Source organism: Brassica rapa, chromosome A07, assembly GCF_000309985.2.
Source record: "Brassica rapa cultivar Chiifu-401-42 chromosome A07, CAAS_Brap_v3.01, whole genome shotgun sequence".
Taxonomy (NCBI): domain Eukaryota; kingdom Viridiplantae; phylum Streptophyta; class Magnoliopsida; order Brassicales; family Brassicaceae; genus Brassica; species Brassica rapa.
The window spans coordinates 7,929,019-7,943,126 of NC_024801.2; the positions used below are offsets into that span (position 1 = coordinate 7,929,019).

The 14,108-nt window shown below is 34.2% G+C and overlaps 3 protein-coding genes across 3 annotated transcripts; 1 reads left to right on the forward strand and 2 right to left on the reverse strand.

The window, feature by feature from the left end:
* Positions 1-94: 94 nt before the first annotated feature.
* LOC103828557 (serine carboxypeptidase-like 21) lies at positions 95-6,163 on the reverse strand. Its single transcript, XM_009104166.2, has 13 exons — positions 3,005-6,163; positions 2,729-2,874; positions 2,554-2,624; positions 2,334-2,456; positions 2,117-2,219; positions 1,969-2,006; positions 1,765-1,866; positions 1,360-1,683; positions 1,037-1,102; positions 827-948; positions 486-599; positions 362-407; positions 95-272 (listed from the first exon to the last, which is right to left on the reverse strand). Exons 1-13 carry the CDS (start codon positions 3,166-3,168, stop codon positions 189-191), a joined length of 1,503 nt encoding a protein of 500 aa, XP_009102414.1. The 5' UTR covers positions 3,169-6,163; the 3' UTR covers positions 95-188.
* Positions 6,164-9,133: 2,970 nt separating this feature from the next.
* On the forward strand, positions 9,134-11,152 carry LOC103828853 (probable sodium/metabolite cotransporter BASS3, chloroplastic). Its single transcript, XM_033275129.1, has 5 exons — positions 9,134-9,641; positions 9,742-9,837; positions 9,910-10,216; positions 10,286-10,533; positions 10,623-11,152. Exons 1-5 carry the CDS (start codon positions 9,283-9,285, stop codon positions 10,861-10,863), a joined length of 1,251 nt encoding a protein of 416 aa, XP_033131020.1. The 5' UTR covers positions 9,134-9,282; the 3' UTR covers positions 10,864-11,152.
* Positions 11,153-11,981: 829 nt separating this feature from the next.
* Positions 11,982-13,181, reverse strand: LOC103828559 (dCTP pyrophosphatase 1). Its single transcript, XM_009104167.3, has 2 exons — positions 12,930-13,181; positions 11,982-12,431 (listed from the first exon to the last, which is right to left on the reverse strand). The coding sequence occupies exons 1-2, from the start codon at positions 13,050-13,052 to the stop codon at positions 12,150-12,152; spliced, it is 405 nt and encodes a 134-aa protein (XP_009102415.1). The 5' UTR covers positions 13,053-13,181; the 3' UTR covers positions 11,982-12,149.
* Positions 13,182-14,108: the final 927 nt, after the last annotated feature.

Sequence of the window (14,108 nt, forward strand, 5' to 3'; positions counted from 1 at the left end):
ATTCATTTTCCACGTTTTGTCATGAAACTGAAACGGTTTAACGTTCCCAAGTTTGCTATCCGACTTTGCAACTCCTCTTTTATTTCCAAAAAAATATCAATGGGAAACTTGAATTTTATTAGAAAGGATGTTTTAAGCTCAAAGAAGACATCATTTTAATGAAGATGACAAGCTAAAACTTGAGGAGTCTATATATTTTTTCCTTCTAGAAAACGGCTATAGAAGTCGAAGGCTTCATGAGGTTTGTATTCAGGAACGGTATGTCCTGAGCCCTACAAAACAAAACATTAAAACATCAAAAGCACATAACAAAAGCAACGAATTCATCTGTAAAATACAAAAAAAGAGAGTGTTTTTTTACCTTAATAGTTGCAAATGTAAGATTGTTGGCATACCCTTGTGTAAACCTATCGTACCAATTTATTGTAGAAATAGTGAGCTGAGAAACAAATCATTAGAGAGACAGAGTGAGACAAAACAGTTACCCAGCGACCATGCCATTTGACATCCATGCCCTCCATTCATCGACCACCTTGTATCCCATTGACTTAGTCCATGCTTCAGAGCCAGTATATGGTACACACATGTCATGATCTCCGCTGCACATATTAAAATATTACACTGGATACACTTTGACTGGTTTACTACTCGTTAAAACATGTAGAACCCGTTTTTTTTTGCGTCTTAAAGTGACTTATCTTGACCATGAGAAAATCAGACAAGATTATCGCATGTTTGATCCAGAACAACACCACTGGACCATGCCACCTTGGTTTCTAGACATTTTCTTTAGTCTTACTTGTACGGTTAATATATATATATGTACCTGAAAATTAGGGCACGATAGCCACTAAGAGTGAGGTTTCTATGAAATTCTATCATGCTTCCAGCATCATGAGTGTAATTGAGGTTGTCTGTGCACAATTGCCATCTTCCAATCTCGCTTTCCTATCAACGTTTCACACATAAATTTTAGATGTCAAAATATTTTATGGCAAAAAGAAGAGAGAACATGTATGATGGATGCTATAAAGACCTCTTTAGCATGAACTGCCTTCCTTACTGCAGGATCGTTCAGCCATGCTGTTGCAACTCGATCATCCTGCATCCATACCAAGTTCCTTACATTTTAATGTCGTGGAGAAGTACATATATTTGAGAAGGAATGTAGCACAAGCTTATATTTGTGTATAATGATCAAATATCCTTTAATACAAATGGATAAACCTAATTGTACATATGTAAATTTGTGTGTAAACAAGTGATAATTTTAATTATAATTTTCTCAAGTGGCAATAGCAAATATACTTAACCAAAACATATATAAGAGGAAGATGCATGATGACGTTAAGTACTCACAACGCAAGGAACTTGGGAGTTAGCAAGGATTTGAGGCCAACTAGGGACAAAGCCTGGACGCACAACAGCACCAAGGGGCCACGAGCGTCCAAACATTCTCTTTCTCACTGGTAACGGCCTTTCTGTTTTTCCCAACTTAAGGAAACTCGGAGGAATAGATCCCATGTCAATCGGGGACGTCGATGTTCCGTGGAAGCACGGTTCTAGAATGTTATATATGTTTAATAACGTCACATCATCTGACACTTTTCCAAGCAAGTAAGCGCATTCTACGCTTACATCTGGCTCTTTATAGTACTCTCCTTTGCATGCTGCTTTAGTATCCTGCTAGTTCTTGTTACACATTAGATAAAAGCACTGATGAATAAAGCAAGGATTATAAGACATCGAGCAGCAAAACCAAACCTCATAGAGTTCATTAGAGATGAGTCCCATCCCATGTGCGAAGGGGACAAGTGCGTTACCATCAAACACTGGATCAGTAACTCCATTACCTACCAAATATCCCTATATATATAATGTATATGACATATTAAGATTGACGAACCGAAACCATGAAGAACTTTTAACTGAAATATTATCTCCATTATTGAACTCCTTTAGTTGTACCTTCAAGTTGATAGCCGGCTTTGTCCCATTCTTATTTCCTACAAAGTAACAAGAGTTGAAGAGAAATACTGGAAACCATTTTTTTTCTGCTAGCATATGAAAAGGGGTTTATTTTTCTAATAATATGATGTTACAAAAGTTAGATGACCTTTGACAACTTCGGAAGCAAGAGTTGGGACATAGACACCAGCATATGATTCTCCTGAGATAAAGAATTGATTTGACTGAAACTCCGGAAACATCTTGAACCACTGTCGAACATTAATAATTAATGGTTAATTCGTTGAATCGCACCCACTACACAATAAACATTATTTGAATATAAATTATTATTGTTCTTAAAAAATAGAACATTAATACTTCACCTCGACTAGGAATGCATAAGAATCAGACGCGGTTTTTGAATCATTAGTGTTATAATCCGACTTGTTTCTAGAGTAAGAGTACCCCACACCAACTGGGGAGTCAAGGTATATGATGTTCGAAACCTGACCCCAAAAAACAAAAATAAAATGATTTTCTTATTTATTATAAGAAAAGAGCATATTTGATGGTTTATCAAAAGTCGTTGTTCTTTCTTTTCACCTTAGACCAACTATAAGGATTGAGATGCAAACGAGGTTCTTTTGTTTTTGTTCGTTCAAAATTGAAAGGACCTGCAAAAGTATGTTATTATTATATTTGGATAACATCGAGATAAATCTTGAGTCGAAAAAACCAATGTCTGTAGTGGCTAATGTAAAGATTATATGAAACTTACCGTGCTCGTAGATAAATCCATCCATGCTAGAGCAACCTGGACCACCATTTAACCAAATGACAACTGGATCTGTTGAAGCATTTCTCTCTGATTCCACAAAGTAATACCATAGATTCTTATTACGCTCTTTATCTATTGCCACATACCTTAGATCACATACCAACGTCCATTTGAAAAGTGAGATTAAATTCTTTAGGAAGAAAATCAAAAATAAAACTGTATGAAAAGATGAGCTTTTTGTTTTTGTGAAATCTAAGCAGTTCAACTGAATTTTACCCGGCATAGTGTTTAGATGGAAAAGTGCCACTAAAACCAGAAATTTTGGTGACAAGAGCAGACTCAGGGGCAGACTCTGTTAATGAAAAACGCAAAGACAACAATACTGAAGCAGCAAGAAGAGCTTTCACTATCAAACCCATTTTGATAATGAACAGAGACATGCAACTACAACTGAAATCTATCTATCATAGAAGAATTGTGTATTGCATATATCTATAAAGGAGAAAACTAGGTATGGTAAAAAATATAAGGAATTTAATGAAATTTTCCAGGAAGCATTACAAGGAAAAATAATATTATAAGAAAATATTAGGTGAAAATAACAAAATAATAAATGTAAAAGGAAAGGAATAGAAGATTTTAGCAAGAAATAAAGAATCAAATCTTGGAGAAAATATTTTTACTATTAATAGAGATAACATGGGTGACTTTATGTCATTGGCTATAGAGTTTAAGGTGTACATTTATTTGATGTAAAACTTTTGGTGTAGTTGTAGCTTTATGTTTTTGTCTCTCGAAATAAAGTTCTCCACCACCATATTTTAATTTTCTATAGACCTTTTGGTTGTTAACAACTTTTTTAAAAAAGTAAGTTCAATTGGATGACATTTTTGACTCTAAACTAATTTTTAGTTGTCTTAGCATCTATAGCTACAACCAATCACCCATAATATTATAAAATATACCAGTCAAATACTTTTGTGTCATAGTACTTTCAGATCTTTCATGTTTGTATAAATATATTAAATAGAGATAAACTCACATAATATGATCAAGTATTCAAGTTAAATACTTTTGTGTCATAAACACATATGAAACTCATGCAATAGTTAATTTTCAAATACAAAATTATTTCTATAAATGATAATAAGAGATTTGAATTTATTTTCTTGACTTTTATTGATTTTTTAGAGTATGATTCTGATTAAAATGTGAACTATATTTTTAACCGTATTTTTAAAGTGTATAGTTATTTTGACAAATTTTAATCAAATAATTATTTCTTTTAAATGTTTTATACATATTGACTGGGTTTGGTGTATGAACTAAAGTGATTGAGTGCTAAAATGTAATATACACATTTTATTGATTTTATAACTTATTGTAATACGTAGTAAATAGAAATAAATAAAACTATTGTTGAAAACTTTAATCCATCTATTTAATGTATCTTTTATTAGTTTTGGTTTCTAAATATTTTTATAAATGAAATATATTAATTTATCATTTTTAACCATTCTTACATTGATCAAGGTTTATTTTAGTATTTTATAATTTAAATGATAATTGTTTTAACTCACTTCATATGGATCTAAATATATTGCATGTTTTATGTAAAACTATGCGGTCACAAAATATCAACTATAACTTGATCTACCATTCAATCATATAAACAATATATTTTAGTAATTATTAATTTTTTTTGGTTAATTTAAATATATTTTTTTATTAAAATTTAATAAATGCTAACTGAAATATTTAAATAATTTTACGTTTTAAATAATTTTATTTGAAAACATTGATGTGTCATGTTTTATGTGTATAATTACCTTTTTTTTACATAAAGTTTTCATTCATTTTAAACTCCTATATAAATTAGCTTCATTACACCTGATTCAATTTATTGTACAATTTTTTTTATCAATAACATAAACATACTTAATCAGGACTTTACTAACAAAATTGTGGATTCTGTGTTCATATGGACAAAGTAAACATAGTGATTTCTTGCACCACGAGCAGGAGAATGAGTTATAAGTCCTAGGAACGTGCTTGAATTGAAAAGCGACAAATCTATTCTTTGATATTCTTCTAAGTATACTACAAAAGCAGACCATTTTTCTAATTCCAAAACCATCTTTACCGATTGAAAACAATTTGTTGCAAACATTACATGGAACTGCCGTAGCCGTTTCATACACTCCATCGCCCAAATTAACACTTCCATATTTGCGTGCAGAGGTGAATGTGAGCTCTGATGTGTTTTGCCCCCATCAAACCTTCAAAGCCTTCTAAAGTGCTATATCAACATTGTCTTGATAGTAAGTCCTTCTCTTTCTAAGAAGCATATGTAATGCACCATCTACCAATTTGACGCGGTGTACCATGTACATCCTCATTCCTTGTTCCTCTGCTCTCTATCTCCAATTGAGCTTCCTTCCAAAGTGCTGTCCTGTTTCTGCCAACTGCAATGTAACCATTGGATTCTTATCTAGATCATTTAAAACATTTTTGTTTCGCGTTTTCTAAATGTACCAAAGAATCCATGCAAACTGATGACCCTCAATGTATGATCCAATCCTCCAGAATAAAGAATCCATATTTGCAAAAACCTTTTCGTTTTGCCTCTTCACTTCACTTTCTCAGCTTCTTTCTATTACACTTACTTCCACCGATGAAAGCAACGTTGCTTAAGTCTGTGCCAATTATCAGGACCGGCCCTAAAATTATGGAGACCTTAAACAAGATATAAAATGGGGGACAGCTTTAAATTTTACAAGAGAATGAAAGAAGTTAGAGAGTTTTTTTATAAGAAAAAAAAATGAGAGAAAAGAGAAATATTTTGTTACTTAAGTGTAAATCAGGTTTTTAGTTCTGTGGACTAAATTTTTTAATTTATTGTATCATTAAGTTGCTTTGTTGTTTAGCCCGTTCAACTTAGTTAAGTTATTAAAAAAAAAGAAATAAGTGGGCTTTATATAAAAAAAATTATTCATATGTATAATGTATATAGATTTTTTTGCTTAATGGATCCTATAAAAATAGGGCTTATTGGCCAAATGGCCATATTTTGGTGATAAATTAAGAAAGTAGCTATGATTTTGACATAATTCATTGTCAGAGTTTTGTGCTTTCTTCTATCCGGTTATACCCATTCAAGTAACAGGTTACCGGTTCTATATTTTAAAGTAAAAGACGTGGCGTTTATGTGTGGCATCGTAACAATCACATAACATACAGATCGCGTTGTGCAGATGTATTCAACACATATGATGTAAGGGTATGAATCGAGAGGAGTGAATAACAGTTGTAAGTGTGCCAGAACCTATGGTAACCTAACGGCGAACTAAAGATGATGACAAGTATATTCTATACCGATTGTATGAGTTTCCATACAACGTACCGTATATAAAATAGTAATATTATAATTGTAGTTCCAAGTGAAATATGGTCTTCATAATTTCACTACAGTTAAAAAAGTACATGTTGCAAGGAAAGTACGTAATGCTCTACCCAAAAGCAAGCCAAATATTTCAGAAATAAACTAATCAACCACACAGGAATAAACTAAAGACCAAATGTTCAGTCTAATCTTCCATAAACTAAACACTGTCCACCAATCACACAAACCGGAACAGAATGGTAAACCCTTATCCAATGTCAATCCAATCGTACATAAACTAAATCCTATCAACTAATCACTAAACCATACACGAAAATATAACCCCTAATCCAATGTCAACTCCAATTTTCCATAAATTAAACCAAAGCCACTAATCAGTAAACCCTACTTGGAAATATAAACCCTAATCCAATGGCAACCCCAGTCTTTCATAAACTAAACTCAAATTTCAAAATGCTAGTAAGATGCATTTACTTTCTACATGAGCATATAGAACAGAAAATGTGATAAACGATATAACACAGTACATATTGTTCAAATTTTGAAGTGTATATAATTGCAGGGAATGAAGTAATACTTACACCAAATTTAGATTGATTGTAGCGAAAGAAATGAAGATTAACGATATTAAAGAAAAGAGGTGGAAGAGACAACATCATATGAATATCATTCCCATTGAATATCACATTATATTTTGTTTTATTTGATGTCATAATAAATTATATTCCATTTACGTTCAATATGTTATTTTTTCTTTACAAAATTATATACACACACATATACACCAATATAACGAACACGATTGAACAACGGACAAGATTGAACCCTCTAATGCATTTTTGATCACCTCAATTCAACGAAGGTTGAAATAGTTATTAGTCCTTTGTTCCAGTGGGTTCAAAACATATCTCAAACAATCTATTAGGAACGAAAATCGTCCATGTCAAACCTGAATAACAAAATAAGAGGGAAACATGGTTATGACAGAGTAATTCATTCTATTTTATATAGAAAATAACTTTTTATATTTCAAACAATATGATTGTTGATAAAAAATGATAGTGCATATGTTACAGATCATTCAATTCCATCTCAAGTAGAATAGTTTGTCAATCAATTCCATCTCAAATACAATAGTTTGAACATATAGTTTTTATATTCCACCTCAAATAAAATAGGCATATAGAGATCTCACGCATATAACCAGTGGCGGAGGTAGGAAAATTATTTAGGAGGGTCAGACTCTAAAAAATAGCATATATTACATGGGTCATCTAACTAAACTTATCAATAGTTACATAACTTTTATAGAATTATACCAATAAATCTTTTTTTAACACAAAATCCACCTGGGTCAACTGACCCATATGCCAACACTGTGGCTCCGCCACTGCATATAACTTGTATTACAAATGTTATTCCATACAACAAACTATATTACTATACTATTTACTATGTATCTTCCCTAAAATGCAAATTTAAAAACAGCCGGGGAAACCAAAACCCTAAATCAATTGGCAAACTTCTACACAAAAATCAGATCGAACATGCAATGTTAACGAGGTTGCAGATTTACCAATTATAATACCCTAATTCCGACAATATCTCAAATATAAAAGAAAAATAACAACATATGAAGAGATTTAAAGGTAAACACCTGAGAACTTACTGTAGTTCCAAAGATTTGAGAAGAATTAACTTGGTGAAATTGGAGAAGAAGGGTTTGTTACTAACCACTGCTGCAACTTTAACGCCGTACGATGTCGGAGGATGGCACAAGCAGAGAAAAGTACATGATTGGAATGAGAGTACGAAAGATATGGCAAAGCATTCGAAATCAGGCGAAGCAAAGAAAATAAAAAAGGGAAGATAAGAAATAGGATACACCACTATTTACTTTTGTGTGGTTAATAATTAATATTTATAATTTTTTTTAGCAGGTTACACCGGTTGCAGGAAAAGGTATTATAGTATTAATATATATATATATATATATATATAACAACGTGTATAGAACCGTTAGGGAAATAGCTAGAATGTGAATTATGGTTTTTTCATAGTTATACGCTCTAATTTCCCATAAAAATAGGGGCATGTGGCATGCCCAAAGTAAATGTAACGTTTGGTTTGATGCAAACTCAAAGTCCAGCGATGATGCACAACAATCACATCAAACACAAAATACACATGTCTTATGCTTGCAAAGTATTTGTTTGATCGATGGATCTTGGACTGCAGATTCACAATACAACGTATATGGTTGGGTATGGATAGATGAAGTGGGAAATAAACAATTCCTAGGGTTGAAAAACAAGGAGAAAAGATTGTCATCTTTACACTCATAACTAGACGCACTCAATTGGTCCATGGAGAATATGATTCAACATATAACATGCCAGCATTTCGGGACGGACTGCAAGGAGCTAATTTCGATGGTAAAGGATCCGACAGCATGGCCATGATTATCACCGGAACTACCAGAGATAGCATCGCTTCAAGACTTCAAAATCATTCATGTTCCAAGGGCACAAAACAAGACAACTGATTAGCTTGCCAGGATTGTACGATTTTTTTTTACAAGAATTTAGTTTTTATTAGTTTTTCTGTTCCGGTCAGATTCATAGACTATTTCTAGTTTGAGGGACGAAACAATTTTTTGTTGTCAAAAAAATAAATAAAAAATAAAGACATGTGGCAAATGTTTCATTGGACATGGCCCTGCTAACTATGAACTATTCTTATTGGGCTCTGTTAAATTATTTTATGTTTGGCTAACTCGATTTTCTATCTTTTAATCTATAGGGAGGGGCTGTAAATATGAAAGATTATATAGTTAGAAGAAGAAACTGATTAGATTCTTCAAGGGTTAATTATGAGAAAGACGACATCTTTAACCTTGAAAACCTAACAGTTACCAACCAAAAACCCGTGAATTCTGAAGTAATTGGACCAAACAAACAAAGTTGTAACACCCAAATTGTGCATCTAAATAGACAAAAACCGACCGGCTAAGTACAAATGACTATTAGACGACCACGCCATGAGTTTGGCATACACTTAACATTTATTTTCTATATTATCCCTTTTGCTTGCCTTCTTCAAACTCCAAACTTGACCCTCTCAATTTTCAGACAAGGCAGAAAGAAAGAGAATGGCTTCAATCACCTCTTTCTCTTTCCCATTCTCACCACCAGCAGTACCCAAACGAACACTTGCCGCTAAATCTCGGTTCTTCAATTGTTCTCATTCATCTTTCTCTTCGATCGTTCCGCCATCGCTTACTAGTAGCTTTCAAAGACGCGTGGGGGAAGTAGCGTGCTCAACGACGCCGTTTACGGGAAGAGTTGGATTGCAGTGGAGAGATGGCAACATGTCTCTCTTATCTTTCTGCGGAGGAAACCATTCTCCTTACAACTCCGATTCCTCCTCTCAGGTCTTGTCCGCTTTGCTTCCTTTCGTCGTGGCCCTCACCGCCCTCGCTGCTCTCTCCTATCCATCCACTTTCACCTGGTTTGCACTCTCTCTCTCTCTCTCTCCATTGCTCTGTTCTCAAGCTATCTGATGAGAATTGAGTAGTGTTTAAGATGAATATCAGATGAAATGTTTGCAGGGTATCTAAAGAACTCTATGCTCCTGCTCTTGGTGGGATTATGTTATCTATCGGAATCCAGCTTTCAGTTCAAGATTTTGCTCTTGCTTTCAAAAGGTTATTTGATCATTCAAGTTTCTTCTTGAGGCTGTTCTAGTTTTTGAGTAACATTATTTGTTTTGGTTGCAGACCAGTGCCGTTATCTGTTGGCTTTGTTGCTCAGTACGTTCTGAAGCCGCTCCTTGGGGTTTTAGTTGCTAACACCTTTGGGATGCCGACCACTTTCTACGCTGGTTTTGTCCTCACCTGTTGTGTCGCTGGAGCTCAGCTGTCTAGCTACGCCAGCTCTCTCAGCAAAGCTGATGTTGCCATGAGCATTCTTCTTACTAGCTCTACTACTATTGCCTCTGTTCTCTTTACTCCTTTGCTAAGCGGTCTTCTTATTGGATCCGTTGTTCCCGTTGATGCTGTTGCCATGTCCAAGTCTATACTTCAGGTAACCAAAAGTTCTTTTTAGCTATATGATCATGAAGAAACAATCATCGTTTGAGGTCAAAACTTGTAGGTTGTGCTTGTTCCAGTCACTCTTGGCCTTGTGTTGAATACTTACGCAAAGCCTGTGGTCACTCTTCTTCGACCTGTGATGCCGTTTGTTGCTATGGTATGCACTTCACTCTGCATCGGAAGCCCGCTTTCGATAAATCGAAGTCAGATTCTTTCGGCAGAAGGTCTTAGATTGATTCTTCCAGTTATCACATTCCACGCGGTAGCATTTGTTGTGGGATATTGGTTCTCCAAGATCCCAGGCTTAAGGTAACACAACTGCAACATGTAATAATCTTCTTTTTTTCTTTCTAGCTTCAATACTTTTGTTGAGTTCTGCTGTTGAATCTCTTAACCAGGCAAGAGGAGGAAGTAAGCCGGACGATATCTCTCTGCACAGGAATGCAAAGCTCGACCTTAGCTGGGCTGCTTGCAAGCCAGTTTCTTGGAAGCAGCCAAGCCGTGCCAGCAGCATGCTCTGTGGTTGTGATGGCCATAATGGGTCTATGTCTTGCCTCTTTCTGGGGCAATGGGCTTCGTATCAGGGACGTTCTGTCTCTACTAACACCGCAAACTAGTGACAATACGGCTGAATCATGAGCAGAGCCACAACAAACCTGTAAAGCAAGGGAACCACACCTTGAGTATTCATCGCAAATTCTTTCAGGTTTTGGATTTTGAGGAACAAACAGCATTTGGGAAGGTAAAGATTAAGGGTTTTAGAGGGGATGGTATAGGTAGTAGTGTAGACGTGCTCACATTACATGTAAGTGTTCATCAGTCATCATGTACGTAGTCTACTAATTCATGATATAAAAAGTGAACGCTTATATCCATTCAGTGCAAGACAGGTTAAGCAAATATAAAGAGACCAATGCAGAGTTGAACAGTGAAACTGACAAATGCACAATGAAAATAACGCCGTTGCAGTGATAGAAAATAAAGATCTCAGACTTGATCTAAAGAATATAATGAGGGGTTCACTCTACGTTCACTAGTAATCTACACGGAAGCTTTCCCGCTTCGGAACTGGAATCAGAATTGGAACCTTGTGGAAGTTTACGGAATTTCGCTTTCAAAAAGCTTCTAAAATATTATCTTTAATAACATGTTGAAAGATTACAATTCCGTTTTGAAATTACACTTTCCATTCTTTAAAAAAAACGTCTTATATCAATAACAATATAAAATTATAGTTTTTAATTATATAAAATCCAAATTTTAATAGTATTGAATAGAGAGAATACAAATATTAAAATTAGCACTATAAATTATCTTTATGCACTGATGTTTTTATTAAAGATAATCATATATTCAAATATATTATTTCAGTTAATTATAAACTATTAAAAATAATTAATATAATAATTTATTTTAAATTTAATTTCTGTGTATATTCACAGTTTTAATATAAAATCATTTCGAAATTATTATAAATGAATAAATGTTTTATTTTAAATTTAAATCATATAATTTTTAGTTCATTTAAAAAAAAAAATATATATATATATATACACGAATACGTTTTCAATACGTATCCGCTTCCTATTTATTTTTTAAATCTCGCTTTCGTGCTTCCATACATTTCCGCTTCCATGTAACATAACTATTAATGTGGACTTGTATAGGGATCGATGTTCAACGAACATAATCTAAACCAATTCAACATGTGAACCAGAAACTGCTTTGACACTCGCAAATGCTCTGTTCTCTTGATGAATCAAACAACTCCACGAGCAATATATGTAAAAAGGTTAACTCTAATGTTAAGATTCAGTGCAAGACGGGGAAAGTAACAATACAGAGACCAATGGAAAAGTTGTACAAAGCAAGAGTCAACAACTCACATTAGGATTTTTTTTTTTTTTTTTGAGAAAAAACAGAGATTAATTATCTTCGGTCAACTTAGTATTGTCGCTTGAATGTTCACCAACACAATGATCAGTCTGTTTGGGTGCTGGGTACTTAATGGCATTGAGATCGAGTTTCCGCAGAGCGGCCTTGCCCAAATCGACACCACAAACATCAGAAAGCCTCACCAGATACAACAACACATCTGATAATTCTTCACCAAGATGAACTTTGTCTTCTTCTTTCCAATCCGGAAGTCCTCTTTCCACTTCCCCTCTCCATTGGAATATCTCTGATAACTCTCCCACTTCACCCACCTACATTTCATATTAAATATTATTTCTAAAACAACAAGAAACAAGAGTTCACTTGGTTTTGCAGGACAAAAGTTTTGACCTTTTTTTGACTTTGTTGACAAAAATCACATGTTTTTCTCATTGTTTATGTTAATTGCAAATTCATTGCTCCATCACTTGCAATCATGTCAAAGTTGGTACAAAGCCACAATATCCCCTTTTTTTATTTGCGGGTTCTTAATTACATAATCAATTTTTTACGAACCAAGATCAGCTTATAAGACAAGATCAAGAGAAAACCAGACATTATAACCAACTCGAAGATCCATGAAATGTAAAGAATTAACAAAAAGAAAAGGAGAGATTCCATTACATAGCAAAAGAAGCCAACTTTTCTGTTTATCAGACAAGACCCAAGTTAAATTTCCATGTGACACTCCAGTACACTTGTATCGTAACTGGAAGATTAATACACTAACTTGAGATTTAGAGATAAATCAAAGGAGTAAAAGAAGATACCATGGCTAAAAGGAGGTTCCTTGGGCTGTGATACTTCTCCCAATCTCTAGCCTTTGCAAAATCATCCATCTTCTTACTCAGAGTTCCCAGAGAAACTACTTCCTTCTCTTCCCCCATGTCCATTTTTACACAGACAAATCCCTAAACACTCGAGGAGGAGAAATCTAAGATTTATGGAAGAAAAAATGTGTTACTAATTATTTTATTATTGCTTGATTCGATTCCTTAATGAGACTTTTGATTGAGAGTGAGAGATGACCGGTTACCGGATGTTTCTTGTTGAAGGTGAGATGTGGTTTATCGAGGTTCGTAGACGTGGCAGTCATCTTTTTACTGTAGCTTTACCTATCGCTTGGTTACCTATGGGGCAACCTGCGATTGGTCGTTGGTCGCAAGTCATAGGTTATTGTTCGTTTTAATATCGCACGATCGCAGGCTCTGATTCAAGTCGACCGAAAAAATAACAACTAAAAATTAAGAAAATTTTGATCGTGCGACTAGTCGCATATAGCAGATTACACGACACATAAACAAATATAATTTTAGTCGCAGGTTTAGTCGCAGATCACGCGACATGTAAACGAACATAACCTTAGTTGCAGGTCGCATGGCACGACACATAAACGAACATGGCCTGTCTCGTGACTTTATGCCCTATCATTGTACGCGGCAAGTAGGCATGGGTTTGCCGGTCAACTTTTTATTTAACTGAAAATCCTCACCCGTTCAACCTATAATTTAAAATCTACCAACCCGCACCTGCTTCCCTTAATTTTGCGGATAATCCGCAGGACCGCACATAATATTTTTATTTAAAAAATAATTCTTTTATATAATTTTTTCTAAAAATGATTTATAAATACAAATTTATATTATTTTAGTTATTTTTATGGAAAATCCATATTTTTTTTCAAATTTTCAAACAAATTTAATATGTTTTAAAAATATTTGTGGATTGGCGAGTACTTGCGAGTCAAAATCCACCAAGTGGTTGTGCATTGATTAAAACTGCAAGATAGTGGAGTGAAAAGAGTGACAAGATTTCTGAAAAGAAGACATGTGATCTTAGTCATGTCCAGCCATGAACGCATGACAAAGAAGACGACAATAGAGTCCAAAATTAACTGAAGACTTGAGAGTCTATGAGTCTTTGCTAATTGAAGAGCTTCAAGCATCCTT

Coding starts and splice junctions, on each gene's coding strand:
- LOC103828557 (XM_009104166.2), bottom strand. CDS start 3,168: ATGTCTCTGTTCATTATCAAAATGGGTTTGATAGTGAAAGCTCTTCTT. Junction 2,007..2,116: donor TGCTTCCGAAGTTGTCAAAG/GTCATCTAACTT, acceptor GTTACTTTGTAG/GAAATAAGAATGGGACAAAG. Junction 1,103..1,359: donor ACTCCCAAGTTCCTTGCGTT/GTGAGTACTTAA, acceptor GTATGGATGCAG/GATGATCGAGTTGCAACAGC.
- LOC103828853 (XM_033275129.1), top strand. CDS start 9,283: ATGGCTTCAATCACCTCTTTCTCTTTCCCATTCTCACCACCAGCAGTA. Junction 9,642..9,741: donor TATCCATCCACTTTCACCTG/GTTTGCACTCTC, acceptor AAATGTTTGCAG/GGTATCTAAAGAACTCTATG. Junction 10,534..10,622: donor TCCAAGATCCCAGGCTTAAG/GTAACACAACTG, acceptor TCTCTTAACCAG/GCAAGAGGAGGAAGTAAGCC.
- LOC103828559 (XM_009104167.3), bottom strand. CDS start 13,052: ATGGACATGGGGGAAGAGAAGGAAGTAGTTTCTCTGGGAACTCTGAGT. Junction 12,432..12,929: donor GGAACCTCCTTTTAGCCATG/GTATCTTCTTTT, acceptor TATGAAATGTAG/GTGGGTGAAGTGGGAGAGTT.